The sequence below is a fragment of the Siniperca chuatsi genome, linkage group LG11, assembly GCF_020085105.1.
Source record: "Siniperca chuatsi isolate FFG_IHB_CAS linkage group LG11, ASM2008510v1, whole genome shotgun sequence".
Lineage (NCBI taxonomy): Eukaryota > Metazoa > Chordata > Actinopteri > Centrarchiformes > Sinipercidae > Siniperca > Siniperca chuatsi.
The window spans coordinates 27,566,355-27,579,455 of record NC_058052.1 but is presented as its reverse complement, the minus strand read 5'-3'; the positions used below and the strand labels follow the sequence as shown (position 1 = coordinate 27,579,455).

General features: G+C 42.0%; 1 protein-coding gene across 2 annotated transcripts in view; it reads right to left on the bottom strand.

The window, feature by feature from the left end:
* Positions 1-13,101, bottom strand: part of hectd2 (HECT domain containing 2) — a 53,552-nt gene that overhangs the window by 6,688 nt on the left and 33,763 nt on the right. For both annotated transcript variants that reach the window (XM_044214147.1, XM_044214148.1), the window contains exons 16-20: positions 12,818-12,911; positions 10,947-11,021; positions 5,498-5,585; positions 3,981-4,087; positions 1,523-1,638 (exon numbers count right to left, since the gene is read on the bottom strand). In XM_044214147.1, the coding sequence (XP_044070082.1) occupies positions 1,523-1,638; positions 3,981-4,087; positions 5,498-5,585; positions 10,947-11,021; positions 12,818-12,911 (480 nt within the window). The remainder of the gene's footprint in view (positions 1-1,522; positions 1,639-3,980; positions 4,088-5,497; positions 5,586-10,946; positions 11,022-12,817; positions 12,912-13,101) is intronic.

Here is a 13,101-nt window from a genome sequence, read left to right as displayed (position 1 = left end):
CAGAGAGAGAAATAAAATATCACAGTGAATGATAAAATACATAAAAACCAATAAAATAAACAGACAGCTCAGGCAAGATCAGGATATGCTTTCCAATAAAAATGCTTTTTGAGAAGAGACTTAAAAGAAGACATTGACTCAGAAAACCTAATTTCCTCAGGCAGGTCGTTCCAGAGCATACAGACAGTCCTGCAGAGAACTCGGCATACTAAGGTCAGTGGGCTTGACAGGGAGGTAGAACTGTGTCATCCGCATAACAATGAAAAGAAATCCCATGCCTACGGATGACATCAGCCAAGGGGAGCATATATAAGGAGAACAGTATTGGTCCCAGGATTGAACCTTGAGGCACACCATAGTTGATTTGGGAAAACGCATACCTGCGTCTGCATTCATTAAAAGGTCATTAGTGACTTTGAGAAGGGCTGTCTCAGTGCTGTGGTGCTGACGAAAGCCAGATTGGAACTTTTCAAGGGTATTAATGTTTTCCACAGCACCAAGAAGCTGCTTAGATACAATTTTTTTTGAGAACCTTGGAAATAAAAGGCGGGTGCACGGTGGCAGAGCGGCTAAAGCTCCTGCCTCCCAATAAGGAGATCGTGGGTTCGTGGGATCGATTCCCGGACCAGACCAACATCACACAATCTCTCTGGGTGGAGTCTGCATGTCCTCCCCGTGTTACCGTGGGTTCTCTCCGGGTTCTCCGGCTTCCTCCCACCGTTCAAAGACATGCATGTGTAGGTTAATTGATAACTCTAAAATTGCCCGTATTGAATGAATGTAAGAGTGAATGGTTGTCTGTCCTTGTCTGTGTCTGTGTTAGCCCTGCGACGAGTTGGCCACTGTCCAGGGTGTACCCTGCCTAAGGCCCAAAGTCACTGGGATAGGCTCCAGTCACCCGCGACCCCTAACGGGACCAAGCGGTAGAAAATGGATGGATGGATGGATGGAAATAAAAGGCAGTTTGGAGATCGGACGATAGTTATGCAGGAGGGTAGGATCAGGCTCAGGTTTTTTTAGGACTGGTTGGAAATAATTTTATGCAAGCTGTCGGCACCTTTCTCCTCACATCAGTCAGGAGAAAGCACCAGAGTCCCATTTGGGACTACTCTGAATATAACTGTGTCACAGATAAAACCAAGTGCCTTGTAGTAGTGGAAGTGGAAACAGGCCACAATTCTATTTTGCAGTCACAGGCATCAATAACATCAAGACAGGGGAGCTGAGCATCACTGAAAGTTTGATTTGCATACTTTGTATGTAAACATATAAACATTTGCTATTTATAATAAGCAGACTGTCCTCATCAGAAAAAATTAAATATTGGTCGAATTTGTTCAAATACTTAAAACAACCTGTCTTGTACAGTGACTGAACTTTTACCACACAGTGGGAACATTTTTGTACATTTGTGTATGGGAGTCTAATAAAAGGAAATGCGAGGTGGTCTGTGCAGTATGTGTGGACTTCCTGCAAAGCAGAGTTGGTTAGTTTCTGTAAACAGGAAGTGCAGGCATCCTACCGTACGGTGGTGTCTGTCTTGCTGTATCCTTCATACTGAGCAGCTTTCTGCAGAATGCTCATGTCGAGCTCTGGACTCCCGCACACCAACATCTCCACCTCCTCCGGCCGCAGCAACTGCAAAAACGAGAAAAATAATAAAGACACACTACTGACAGAATGGCATATGCGTAATGCGGATTTGGTGTACAATTTAACTAAAATGACTTTTTCAGATAGATATTTTTGAGATTTTATTTTGATTTTCAAAATTTACAACAGCAGCATACATCTAACAAGCCTTTCACATGTCAAAGAAAACAAATTGGACAAAAAAAGTAAACATACTACACAAACAAAAAACAAGGTCAGCCCCTAATGCAACATAACATAAAATAACAATGCAACATAAAATAACGTAGGGTAATGTAAAGTAACATAAAATAATACAGCGCTATGCAACACAATGTAAAATGACATGACATTAAAAACAACAAAACACAGACCAACATGTATTTAGCAATTTCTTAGATGATTCATCACAATAAAATTCTGATTACTTTTACTGATAATCTCTTAACCAATAACTAATGAAATATTCATGATTCAGCTACATTCCAAGCACCATGATAGCAATATATAGATACATTTACTAAGAGTAATGCTGGATTACACACATGCATAATTTCCTGTAAAAAATGCTGACCATAAACAGTATCAAAAGGAGTTTGATTTTATGAAAATCTTAAGGATTATAACTTTAGCCGATGTTCCTGGCAGAGCCCACTGAGCTACAGCAACCATGAGGAAGCATTTTAATACAACAGCAGGACAGACGCAACATCAGCCTTTCAGCAGAATTTCTGCTGAAACACAACAGCAGTCGAACACATCAATCATTTGCGCTGTGTAAGATCATGCAAGAGCAACACAACCAGTAAATCAGGAGGAGAAACAGGAAGTTCTGCCCTCTGAGCAGCTGATAACAGAAAATGTGTCAAACCAACTTCAAGGGGGTTTCCAGTAGTGACAGTCTCTGTGTCGCATTTACAACCATGCAGAAATTCAACTGCATAATAGATTTTGTGATTATAACACTGACACAACTTACAGATTATTGACTTAATGTCTTACTTTTGGGCAAACACTCTGCAGGTCAGTTTAAAAAAAATAAATGTTAAATACACTGATCATTTCAAATAATTTCAATATAGTAGTTCAGTAGTTGTCAGTTCAGTAGCTCTGACAGGAAGATACAGATAACAATAGTTTATAAACTATATAGATATATATAAATACTGATAGCCAAAAACTCCCAACTCTCTGTCACAACACCAACATACACAACCACCAAACCACACACACACCCACAAATTAAGTACAGGCCTGCCTCATTACATCCTAACACGTCACAAAATGCGGACGTGACTGAAGTATCGAATGCAAACAGAAGAGAGCCAGACAGAGAGACAGACAGATGAACAAAAAACAGAAAGATGTAAGCTAAACAGGAAGTGTCCCACATATAGAACTTTGACCCCACTCAAAAAACACATCTGATTTTTTTTTTAAGTGACATACAGCTGAGTATGAGAGAGCTGTGTTTTTATTTGTAGCTGTTCAAGTTGTTTTTCAAAGTTGATGAACATTTTTTCACTTGATCTTTTTCTAAAAAGCGTCCACTGCCCTCAGCAAGATATATATATATATATATATATATATATAAGTGTAGGTTGATATTGTGACCAAGATATGTAATGAGTGAGACAGTTTACGGTTGAAAAATAAACTTCTCAGTGTTCTTTGAAAAACGTAGACACTTTTTTGACACTTGCAATTTCTTGTTACTTGTCACATATAACCAAATTATTGTTACCCGAAGTAAATACACAGCTACCGATATATCATAAGTGCCATGGCCAGACGAGTTGGTCAGGCTCAATTTTGTGTAATTTTTTGGGATTTGAAACATCAAACGTTCCAACGATAGCAGTTCCAGTCAAATGTTGCTCTTTCCAAGGATATAAGTAAGTTTTGCCATATGTGTTGTTTGTGATGCTGTCCTGGACTGAGCTTGCTACTAAATGGACACCACTGAATTTGCTTATTTAATGTCAGCAAGTGTGTGCCACTGACCAACTTTATTTAAGTTACATAAGTACGTTCAACTTCCTGGCTTGCTGACAGCACAGGCTTGAGGCTAAGGACAGAAATACCCAAGAGCACGTAAGTCTTAGGATATTCCTAAATTTAACTTTTTTTTTAACAACTGACTTGTAACTTTTTTACTATTATTATTACACTAAAATGGTTGCAACCTTTGGCACAATTTGTTTGAAAAAATATTTTTTGGCTGTAATAATTAGCGACTGGAGGTACTGAATAATGGAAAGTTTACATGTAATATTTGTGTGTGCTTGTTGAGGATTAATGAAACAGCGAGACTTGCTTGTTGGTTGCACACACTACTATGGACTCACCATGAGCGCATCAGAGGCACACACACTGTGGAAGCCGTGGTAGAAGGCAGCAAACTGTTTATAAATGGATTTATTCAGCAGGAAGTCAACGTAGAGCTGGACATACTCTGTGGAAAGAGAAGGAACACAACAGTGTGATTTTCAATATTCCATTACAAACTTTTACCCATTTACCCTCCAGGCTCTTGCATTTAACACACAGGCGGACACTGGCAGAGAGCTGGACCTGGATGGCAACAAGAACTGCTAGATGGAAAATTAGGTTTAATAAGAGAAATAAAGTTGACGTTCTCAGCTCAACTTCAACCTCTTAAAAGGAACAAAGAAGCTTTCGAGCTGAGCCAGGTTTCTGTGTCGCTGCTCACATGAAGTTAAACAGCACAGGAGGATTTCTTTACAGTCCAGTGCTACACTGATGTGATGGTAAAACATAAGGAGCGTACTTATATTTTCACTGTCTGTACCCAATGCATGTTGTACCAAAGTGCTTTGGGTTAAATTTGGTAAAGAAATCACGGGTGCTAAGGTTTTGTTTCTAATGTAAATATGACAAGGAGAGAGAGGTTAGCTGCCAATCTCGTGAACATGCAAGGGTGTAATTTCCATTGGGGATGGGGAAGACATGTCCTACTAACTTTTTAAACTCCTATATTTGTCCCCCTTTTATAGTTCCAGGTTGATTTTTGTACTTAAACATCTCTGAACATTATTATCGTACTGTCCAGCTGCCCAAATCCAGAACAGAGTGGATCTGAGTTGATCAAAATGTTGACACACCTCATCATCTGAGTCACCTTCAGTTGTTACCTTGCACTCACAGCAATGAGCTAAATGAGCAGCAGCAAGTGGTGCAGGCGAGTACTTTGCAGGCTTTGATTGCCCTGGGTTCCGCCTCTCAGGCTACATAAAGACTGCCCTACCTTATAGGTGAAGTTTATTGCGGCCATATGAAACCTGAAAGGAATACCTGCTACTATACTCAGCCTTTACCCTTCACCTTTTTATTTAAATTTTTTCATCACTACCCCCTCCCAACACCCCACTTCTGAAACCAAAATCTACACACTTGTGAACACGTATGGCTGTGGGTTATGTTAATGGTTAGCTAAACTTGCTATATTAACCGTGTTATATTGCTAACCAGTTTTTTTATTTTAGCTACAACCCACTCTATTTTGGTGAACAGCAGCAACCAGTAGCGTATGGCAAGCCATGGCAGCGCTGTTGCACCCTGCTGCCCCTTATTCAAAATACAGAACCTCGACATAATTGATTGCAGGAATTACCCAACGCTCCAGACAATCTATGAGCAGTTTGGATGATCTGCTCTTTATGGCATTGTGGAGCATTTCATCCTGGATTTAATGTGTTTTTTTTTGCTCTATTACAGTCTGATCAGCCAGAAGGATGCAGGTTCATGCATGTGTAAAGGTGGTCTGTGTGCCAGTGAGTATGTTTCTTGACTTTACCAGTGAATAAACTCTGAGTCAAACTATGAAGCTCCTGTCTGGACTCACCCTTCCTGTTCTGCTTGGTGACGGGGATTTTGTCTCCTCCAGTCTTCAGGTTGTAGGATTTGACCACGCCCATTTCCTCCTGGAACACCTTCAACACACACAAACACACACACAAAGTATAATGTCACATAGGTGATGCTGATTTACCAGGACTAAAGAACCTCTAAAACCTTTTACTGTCTCGAAAAATGGTTAATGGTAAAAGGCTGCATTTATACAGTCACCCAGCCTGCTAACCAGCTGGCACCTCAGCCCGTTGCTGTCTTGACGCCTTCTGGGAAACCCCCCAGGAGGAAGCATGGCTCCCGCTGATGCTCGTCTTCACCGCTGCCCAGCACCCCAGATACTCAGCAGTCCAGCCTGGTCCCCATTCGGCAGCCTGGCCGACTCCAGTTCCTGCACTGCGGCGATCTCCAGTTTCTGCGCCGAGGCAGCCCCCCGGACTCTCTGTTGGATCGCAACAGCCCCCCAGACTCTGCTAGATCGCAGCAGCCATCTCCTATTGCCGCTGGATCGCAACTGCCTCTTTCCCTGGTTGGATCGCAGCACCACAGTTCTGCCTCTGCTGGATCGCAACCGCCTCCTTCCCCGGTTGGATCGCGGCACCACAGTTCTGCCTCTGCTAGATCATAACTGCCTCCTTCCCTGGTTGGATCGTGGCAACCAACTCCTGCTCTGGCTGGGCCGTATCTACACCCCCCGAGCTGTCACCACCGCTGCCATCTACAAACCCCGAGCTGTTGCCGCAGCAGCACCCTCCAGTCACTGCTGGATTGCAGCAGCAGCACCCTCCTGTTCTACCAGAGTGGCAGGCTCTGGGTTACCTGGCATCACTGGTTCCTCTGGCTCCTCCACCAGTCTCCCCATCGCTGGCTTCGTGTCCTGCTGCCCTTTCACTGGGCCCCGATCTTGTTCTCCGATCACACCACCGGACCTCCAGAAGGTTTCCGCCTTCGCCGCCGGCCTCCAATGACTTTCGGCCTGCACTGCTGACCCCCAGTGACTTTCAGCCTGCGCCGCCAGCATTCTGCCAGGCCAGATCTTCCGCTTGGCCCTCGAACAGTCTGGGCCAAGTCTACCTGTCTGCCTGTCTACCAGTCTACCTTCCTGTATCTGCCAGTAAGCTCCTAAATAAACCACTCAAGTCATTGTTCCGCTTCCTCTGTCTGCGTTTGGGTCCAAACCCTCATTTCCCCTGAGTTCCCTGCTTGGCAACACAACAGAAATACTGTTTTCATTCACTTTTGGTGGGAATTGAATTAAAAGATTGGCAACATCACTGTGAGGACAAGACTCCAGGAAGTCACTGCAAATAGTTAAATGGACTGTACTTATATAGCGCCTTTCTAACTACTCAAAGCGCTTCAACTACATAACATATTCACACACTGATGGCAGAACTGCTCATCACAGTAACTAATCGTTCACCACAAAGCCACAGTCACCTAGCATGTAACAACTTGTTTTTTTACACTTCAGTTTTTGTAGTATTTTAATGTAGGACTAAACAAACAACATAACGTGTTTGAGCTTTAGAATGTGCTCTAGATTCATATTTAGCGTACAGACGTGAATGGAATCAATCTTCTCATCTAACTATTGCCAAGAAAGAGAATAAACATATTTTTCAAATTGTTGAACTATTATCAATGAGGAGAATCTGTTTCAACATATGTGGTATATAAATAAACTTTGGGTTTATGGTTAGAATTAAATTTAGGTTAGGGTGAGGGGCTATATGTGTGCAGAAAATAGAGGGGTATAAATCCAATAAAAGAGACACGCATGGATGTACAAACATACAGAAAAAAATTGGGGAGTCCCCCGTGAGTGAGAGCTATAGAAAATACAGAGAGAGAGAGAGAAAGATCCAGTGTACTGCAGGTCAGTAGGTTCAACTGTCCCACAGTGGTGTGACTGTGACCAGCCTATAACTCAGTCAGCTCACACTGTGGGTTAAAATAACACCTCCACTCAGGCTTTTACATAGTGTCTCTTCTCACATGTTCTGGGTGCATATATAACCCCAGCTGCACCATAAAGTATTCCATTATAGCTGGTTACTACGGTCAGCGGCAGAGAGCAGCCTGGTTTGACAACCAACTGAATACCCCTCCCTTTCTAAGCATGTAGGAGAAACTACGGTGGCCGCAAAACTCATGAAAAACGCGTAAGGCACTATCTAGAGCCAGTGTATGGTTTGTCCGTTCTGGGCTACTGTAGAAACATGGCGGCGCAACATGGTGACCTCCATGGAAGAGGGCCGCTCCCTCTGTAGAAGGGCTTATTCTAAGGTAACGAAAATACGATTCTTATCCTCAGGTGATTATACACTAATGAAAACATACTTTTTTATTTACTTTAAATTTACTTAAAGAATCAAAAGTAAAAGTACTCACTCTGCATAAAAATGGTTCCTGTCAATATTTTACTATTATAGAGGGGAGGAGTGAAGACCATAAGGTCACCTGGACAGACAGACTGGCGTATTCGGTCCTTCAGGTCCGGGGTGAAGAGAAGCATAGCAGACTCGGCTACACAGCTGGAGCTTGGTCCACCACCATGTCAGAAGGGGGGGTGGGGCGTTGACAAATGCTCTCCTCCGTGTGGTTCTTACACCTGCAGACCTGTCCTTAAGCAGCTGCTGCTCGTAAAGCTCTTACGACAGGCTCCACTGCACAAACTTTAGTCTTGGTCTTAGCTGGTACAGGCTTGACAAGAGCCACCCGGTTCCTGGTTGGTCTTCCCACAGCCGGTTGAGCTTTCTTTGCCGCAGTATTTGAAGCTTGCATCTTGAGAGGCCTCTGCACTTGATGCTGCTGTTTCATTGAACAAGTGACTCTGAACTCAAGTTCTCTGGGATGGAGCTGTGTTCACTTTTGTCTCCGTAGCTCTGGTTGAGACAGCTGGGACCACAGGCAGAGGGACAAAGGTAAGGGTGTCATTTGGATGATACATGCCAGTCTTAAATACCCATATATGCTCCATTCTCTCTTCTCAAGAGCTTTGCGCTCAAGCTGTTTCAAGTGCTCTTCTACAGCCACCTTTTTAGCAAGTTTTGCATTGTTCTGTGTCTTCTCCTGAATGGTTGACATGTTGGCCATTGCGATGGAGGCATCCAGGGAAGGGACATCCAGCTGCCTGCATGTGTTCACGGCCTGTTGCCTGTTCTCCTTCTGGAACTTCCTATGGGACATTTTTACCCTCAGCATCAACACACTGGAGTCCCGCTGGCGCAGGTGAGCAAATCGAGACTCCACATTCAGGTATCATCAAACAGACTGATCATGCAGCAAGACAAAGCCACGGACTGTTCACCTAGCAGCAGCCAAAGAGAGATAGAGCAGGTTGTCCACTAATCGGAAGATTGGTGGTTCAATCCCAGCTTCCCCCAGCCCACATGACGTGTAGTGTTAAGTGCTTTGAGTGGTCGGAAGACTATACAAGAACAGTCCATTTACAATTTACCATATGATGTTTCTGGATTAATGTGTGTGATGCATTTTACTGCTGTAGATGTTTAAGGTTGAGCTCATTTTAACTACTTTATATACTGTTGGGTAGTTTAATCTACAGCAATGCATCATGGTCTATAAGATCATCATATGTTTGTAGTGTCGCTGTCCTGTGAGAATCACTTGTCTCTAAAAAGTCAACTTTTCATGAGTTCAGAGAAACAGCCCTGTTTTCAGCTTTGTGACAGTGCATTTTCCAGCTGATCCAAGGGGGGTTTAAAGAGTTTATTCAGCTTCAGAAGGAGGAGAGTTTTCTCAACACATAAAGAAACACTTCATCCTTGAGTTTATCACAAACATTCACATTCAAAATAATAAAGGCGATACATGGTTTTCACTGGACAAGAAGGATATTAAAAATTGTAATCTGAAAAGTAACTAGTAACTAAAGCTGTCAGACAAATGTAGTGGAGTAGAAGTATGAAGGTGCATACAATAGAATACTCAAGTAAAGTACAGTACTTAAATGTAAATGTACTTAGTTATATTCTACCACTGCCATCAAGCTAGGGGTGCACGGTGGCAGGGCGGCTAAAGCTCCTGCCTCCCAATAAGGACATCGTGGGTTCGTGGGATCGATTCCCGGACCAGACCAACATCACACAATCTCTCTGGGTGGAGTCTGCATGTCCTCCCCGTGTTACCGTGGGTTCTCTCCGGGTTCTCCGGCTTCCTCCCACCGTCCAAAGACATGCATGTGTAGGTTAATTGATAACTCTAAATTGCCCGTATTGAATGAATGTGAGAGTGAATGGTTGTCTGTCCTTGTCTGTGTCTGTGTTAGCCCTGCGACGAGTTGGCCACTGTCCAGGGTGTACCCTGCCTAAGGCCCAAAGTCACTGGGATAGGCTCCAGTCACCCGCGACCCCTAACGGGACCAAGCGGTAGAAAATGGATGGATGGATGCCATCAAGCTAAATCAAATGGCTTGATTGAAGTTTGAGGTTCAGTTTAGGTGAAAAAGTAAAGGTGGTTTGCACAGATCTAACTGTAATAAGTATCAGCAATATAAGACCGTGTGTTTTCAGGCACCAAGAATCCATAATCATTACCTGAAGTTTTTCATTCATTACTGTAAAAAGAAAACATAAATAATGCTTTCCATTGAGTTAACAATCTTTGGTCATCCATTATCCATAAAGGAAAATAATTAGGGCTGGATATTATTTCGGAAAGGACACCAAAATGATTTGTTTTTCAAAACATTAATTTGAGAATTATAAACATGTTATTCTACTAAACCCTTTTTGTTTCTTTAACAAAACAGGCCAAAGTACTCTTAGTAGTTAATTACTGTCTAAACACAAGCAGCCATACCAAAATTATGATTTAAATTAGAAACTATCTGATCAAAGAATAAAGATTATCAATCAAAGATTATTCATCTGACTAGACATTCGATGCCAACTTTAAGTACTTGGGTGCTACAGAAACACTGAATTTTGACACCCTGCCCACAACATGGTTATTTATTCATATCAATTATTTTGTAAGAATATGTATAATATTTTGAACCAAACTGTTCATGTTTACCGAAACCCTACATTTTGATGGTTAAATAAATTACTAATCTGCTGTATGACATCTGGTCTTGATTAAAATCCCACAGCAGTGACGGCAGTCACAGCTGTCTGTTAACACCGTCAGACCTGCCGTGAGACACTTTAATCATGACCTGTGTGTGTGCCCTGACTTTTAACAGAGTCCCTTGAAGAGTTTCATATGTACTCAGATCTTTAACAGTGATAATAAAACAAAAATAAAAACCTGGCAAATAATCATTTGTAGTTAAGTTAAACTTATCTAGCTTATCAAGCGTACTGGTAATGCTAAACCGAATCCTTGATGAGACGACGACAAAGTCGAATAAAAAGGGACTATTCTATTCCTTCTTAGCTTTCTTCGTGTAAGTGACATTTGTTCTGGCCATTTACCTGGAAGGTGAGGTAGAAATCTTCCTCTACGTTTCCCTCGTAGCTTAGCAGTTCTCCCAAACCATGAGCCAGCTCCTGCAGACAGACACAAGACTTCAGGATCAGGAAAAATCTTATGGAACAGCAAAATACAGTGCTGGGAAGAGGTTACTGCTTCAATCCCAAATGAATTGAGAGAATTAAAATCAGACAAGTGATTCCTCTTAAAAAGACAGGAGCATGTCATATTTTCAGCCTACAGTCTTTGTTTATAAGAAAGATATCTAATGATGAAATCGATCAAGATTCTCAATTTCCACTTTTGGACAATTTTAATTTTTGCAAGCCAAAGCTTGCCAGTTGTGTCACTATTTCAAATTAGTAAATATCAGAACACACTTAAGCAAGGCACCAAAGCTCCACGTGTTGTACAGATTCATGTGTTTTCTGAATGAAGTTTGAATATTTTGCTTGTCTGGGGTCACCAGAGTTATGGCGCTGATGCCAACTGCAGGCCTTATATCTGATATCTGCTGTTATGTAACCACAGGGCCCGTTTTAGCATCCTAGTGTGTGTGTGTGTGTTTGTGTGTGCGCGTGTGTGCTTGCATCTTAGTGAGAACCAGAGTTTTCGACCTTCACAGTGAGGAAGGTTTTGGATGTGGTGAAGCTTGTAGATCAGGTTACTCTGAGCGACAGTCAAGAGACAGTTCAGGATCTCTCTCTCAAAGCTGCTGCACAATACGAATTGTTACATCTGTCACACAGTGTGTCTCTGTTGCAAAGTGAGGACAAAAAGTGAGAACACTATTTTCACTAAGTTGCAGACTAAAACTATCGGTCCCTGCAGCAGGTGCGCAGTGTTCAATGCCTTGCTCAACCGCACCTCAGTTGTCTGTATGAAAAGAAAATGTAGTTACTCAAATCTCTCTGCATATTGCAGCTTCGTCTTGTCAGAGAAGGACGTGAGCGGAAGTGGTTGAATAACCTTCACATCTGGAAACACTCAACAACTGAAACTAAACTTTTTGTTACATCAACAAAGTGTTACATGTGGATTTTACCAAAACAAATACTCTGTGGAGAAAAATCTAGACAACTATTATTAAGACAACAGAAGTATTTAGATTTGGAGCTAATTTGTTCACAGAGAAGACAGTAAAGTAAAAAAAACAAAAACATGAGTGTGCATGGCTGAAGGTGATAACACTAACTGAAGATAAAATAAAATCATGTACTTTGCATATTATCTCAAAAACTCTCAAAATAAAAGAATGCATTTATGAATGTATGATAAATTTAGAATGTATGATAAATATATTTAAAGTACGGTAAAAGCTGGAGCAGAAGACAAAATGCATGTGAGGGTTTTGAATCTAGAATCTTAGACTTAATTTCAATCTTGTAGCAACACGTGAAGTTAAATTTAGACGCTACAAAGACGATGGTTAGAGGGATTGGGGGGGTGAAAGTGAAGAGAAATCAAAAGTGTAACTCTGGCACCCTCTGGTGACACAACAGAGAAATGCAGGTGTGAGCATGCCAGAGGTAGAGCTAAAAATATTGAGTTTTTCAGTTTAACTTTACAGTATTTAACACAACTCAGACTGAATATATTGCTTTTTGTAGAGCTATACATACAGAGTGAGTGTATATGTGCAGGTAAATATGCTGTGAGTGATTTTGTGAGTTGAGTTGTCTTGTTGAAGTTTCTACTGCCCCAATAAAATATGGATCAACGAGCAAAACATAAATATCTCATTAAAGGACTGACACAAATTTAGTGAATGCTGATTCATGGCAAATTTATCTCATCATACTGTCACAAAAGATTTTTATACACAGTCTGGGATTTCAACCAGTGACATACAGTATCAGGCTGAGACACATACCGGCATGATCTGCTGCAGGTCTTCCAGGGTGGTGGTTGCCATGCCGACAAGGGCATTCTGGTCACATGGTACAGTAGGTGGAGTGAGGAGCTTCCTGTAAGGGCGGACACACATTGAGGAAAAAATTCAACTAAATTACAAGCCACATTACATTTCTCCAAAACATTCCTCTTGGGGTTGGAGCAGCACCTCAGAACAACAGGTATCTACTGCTGCTACCCGTGCAGAGGCCTACATGGACGCACTCTTAGTGTCATCATGTGGTGATTAGAGGTGACTCAGCT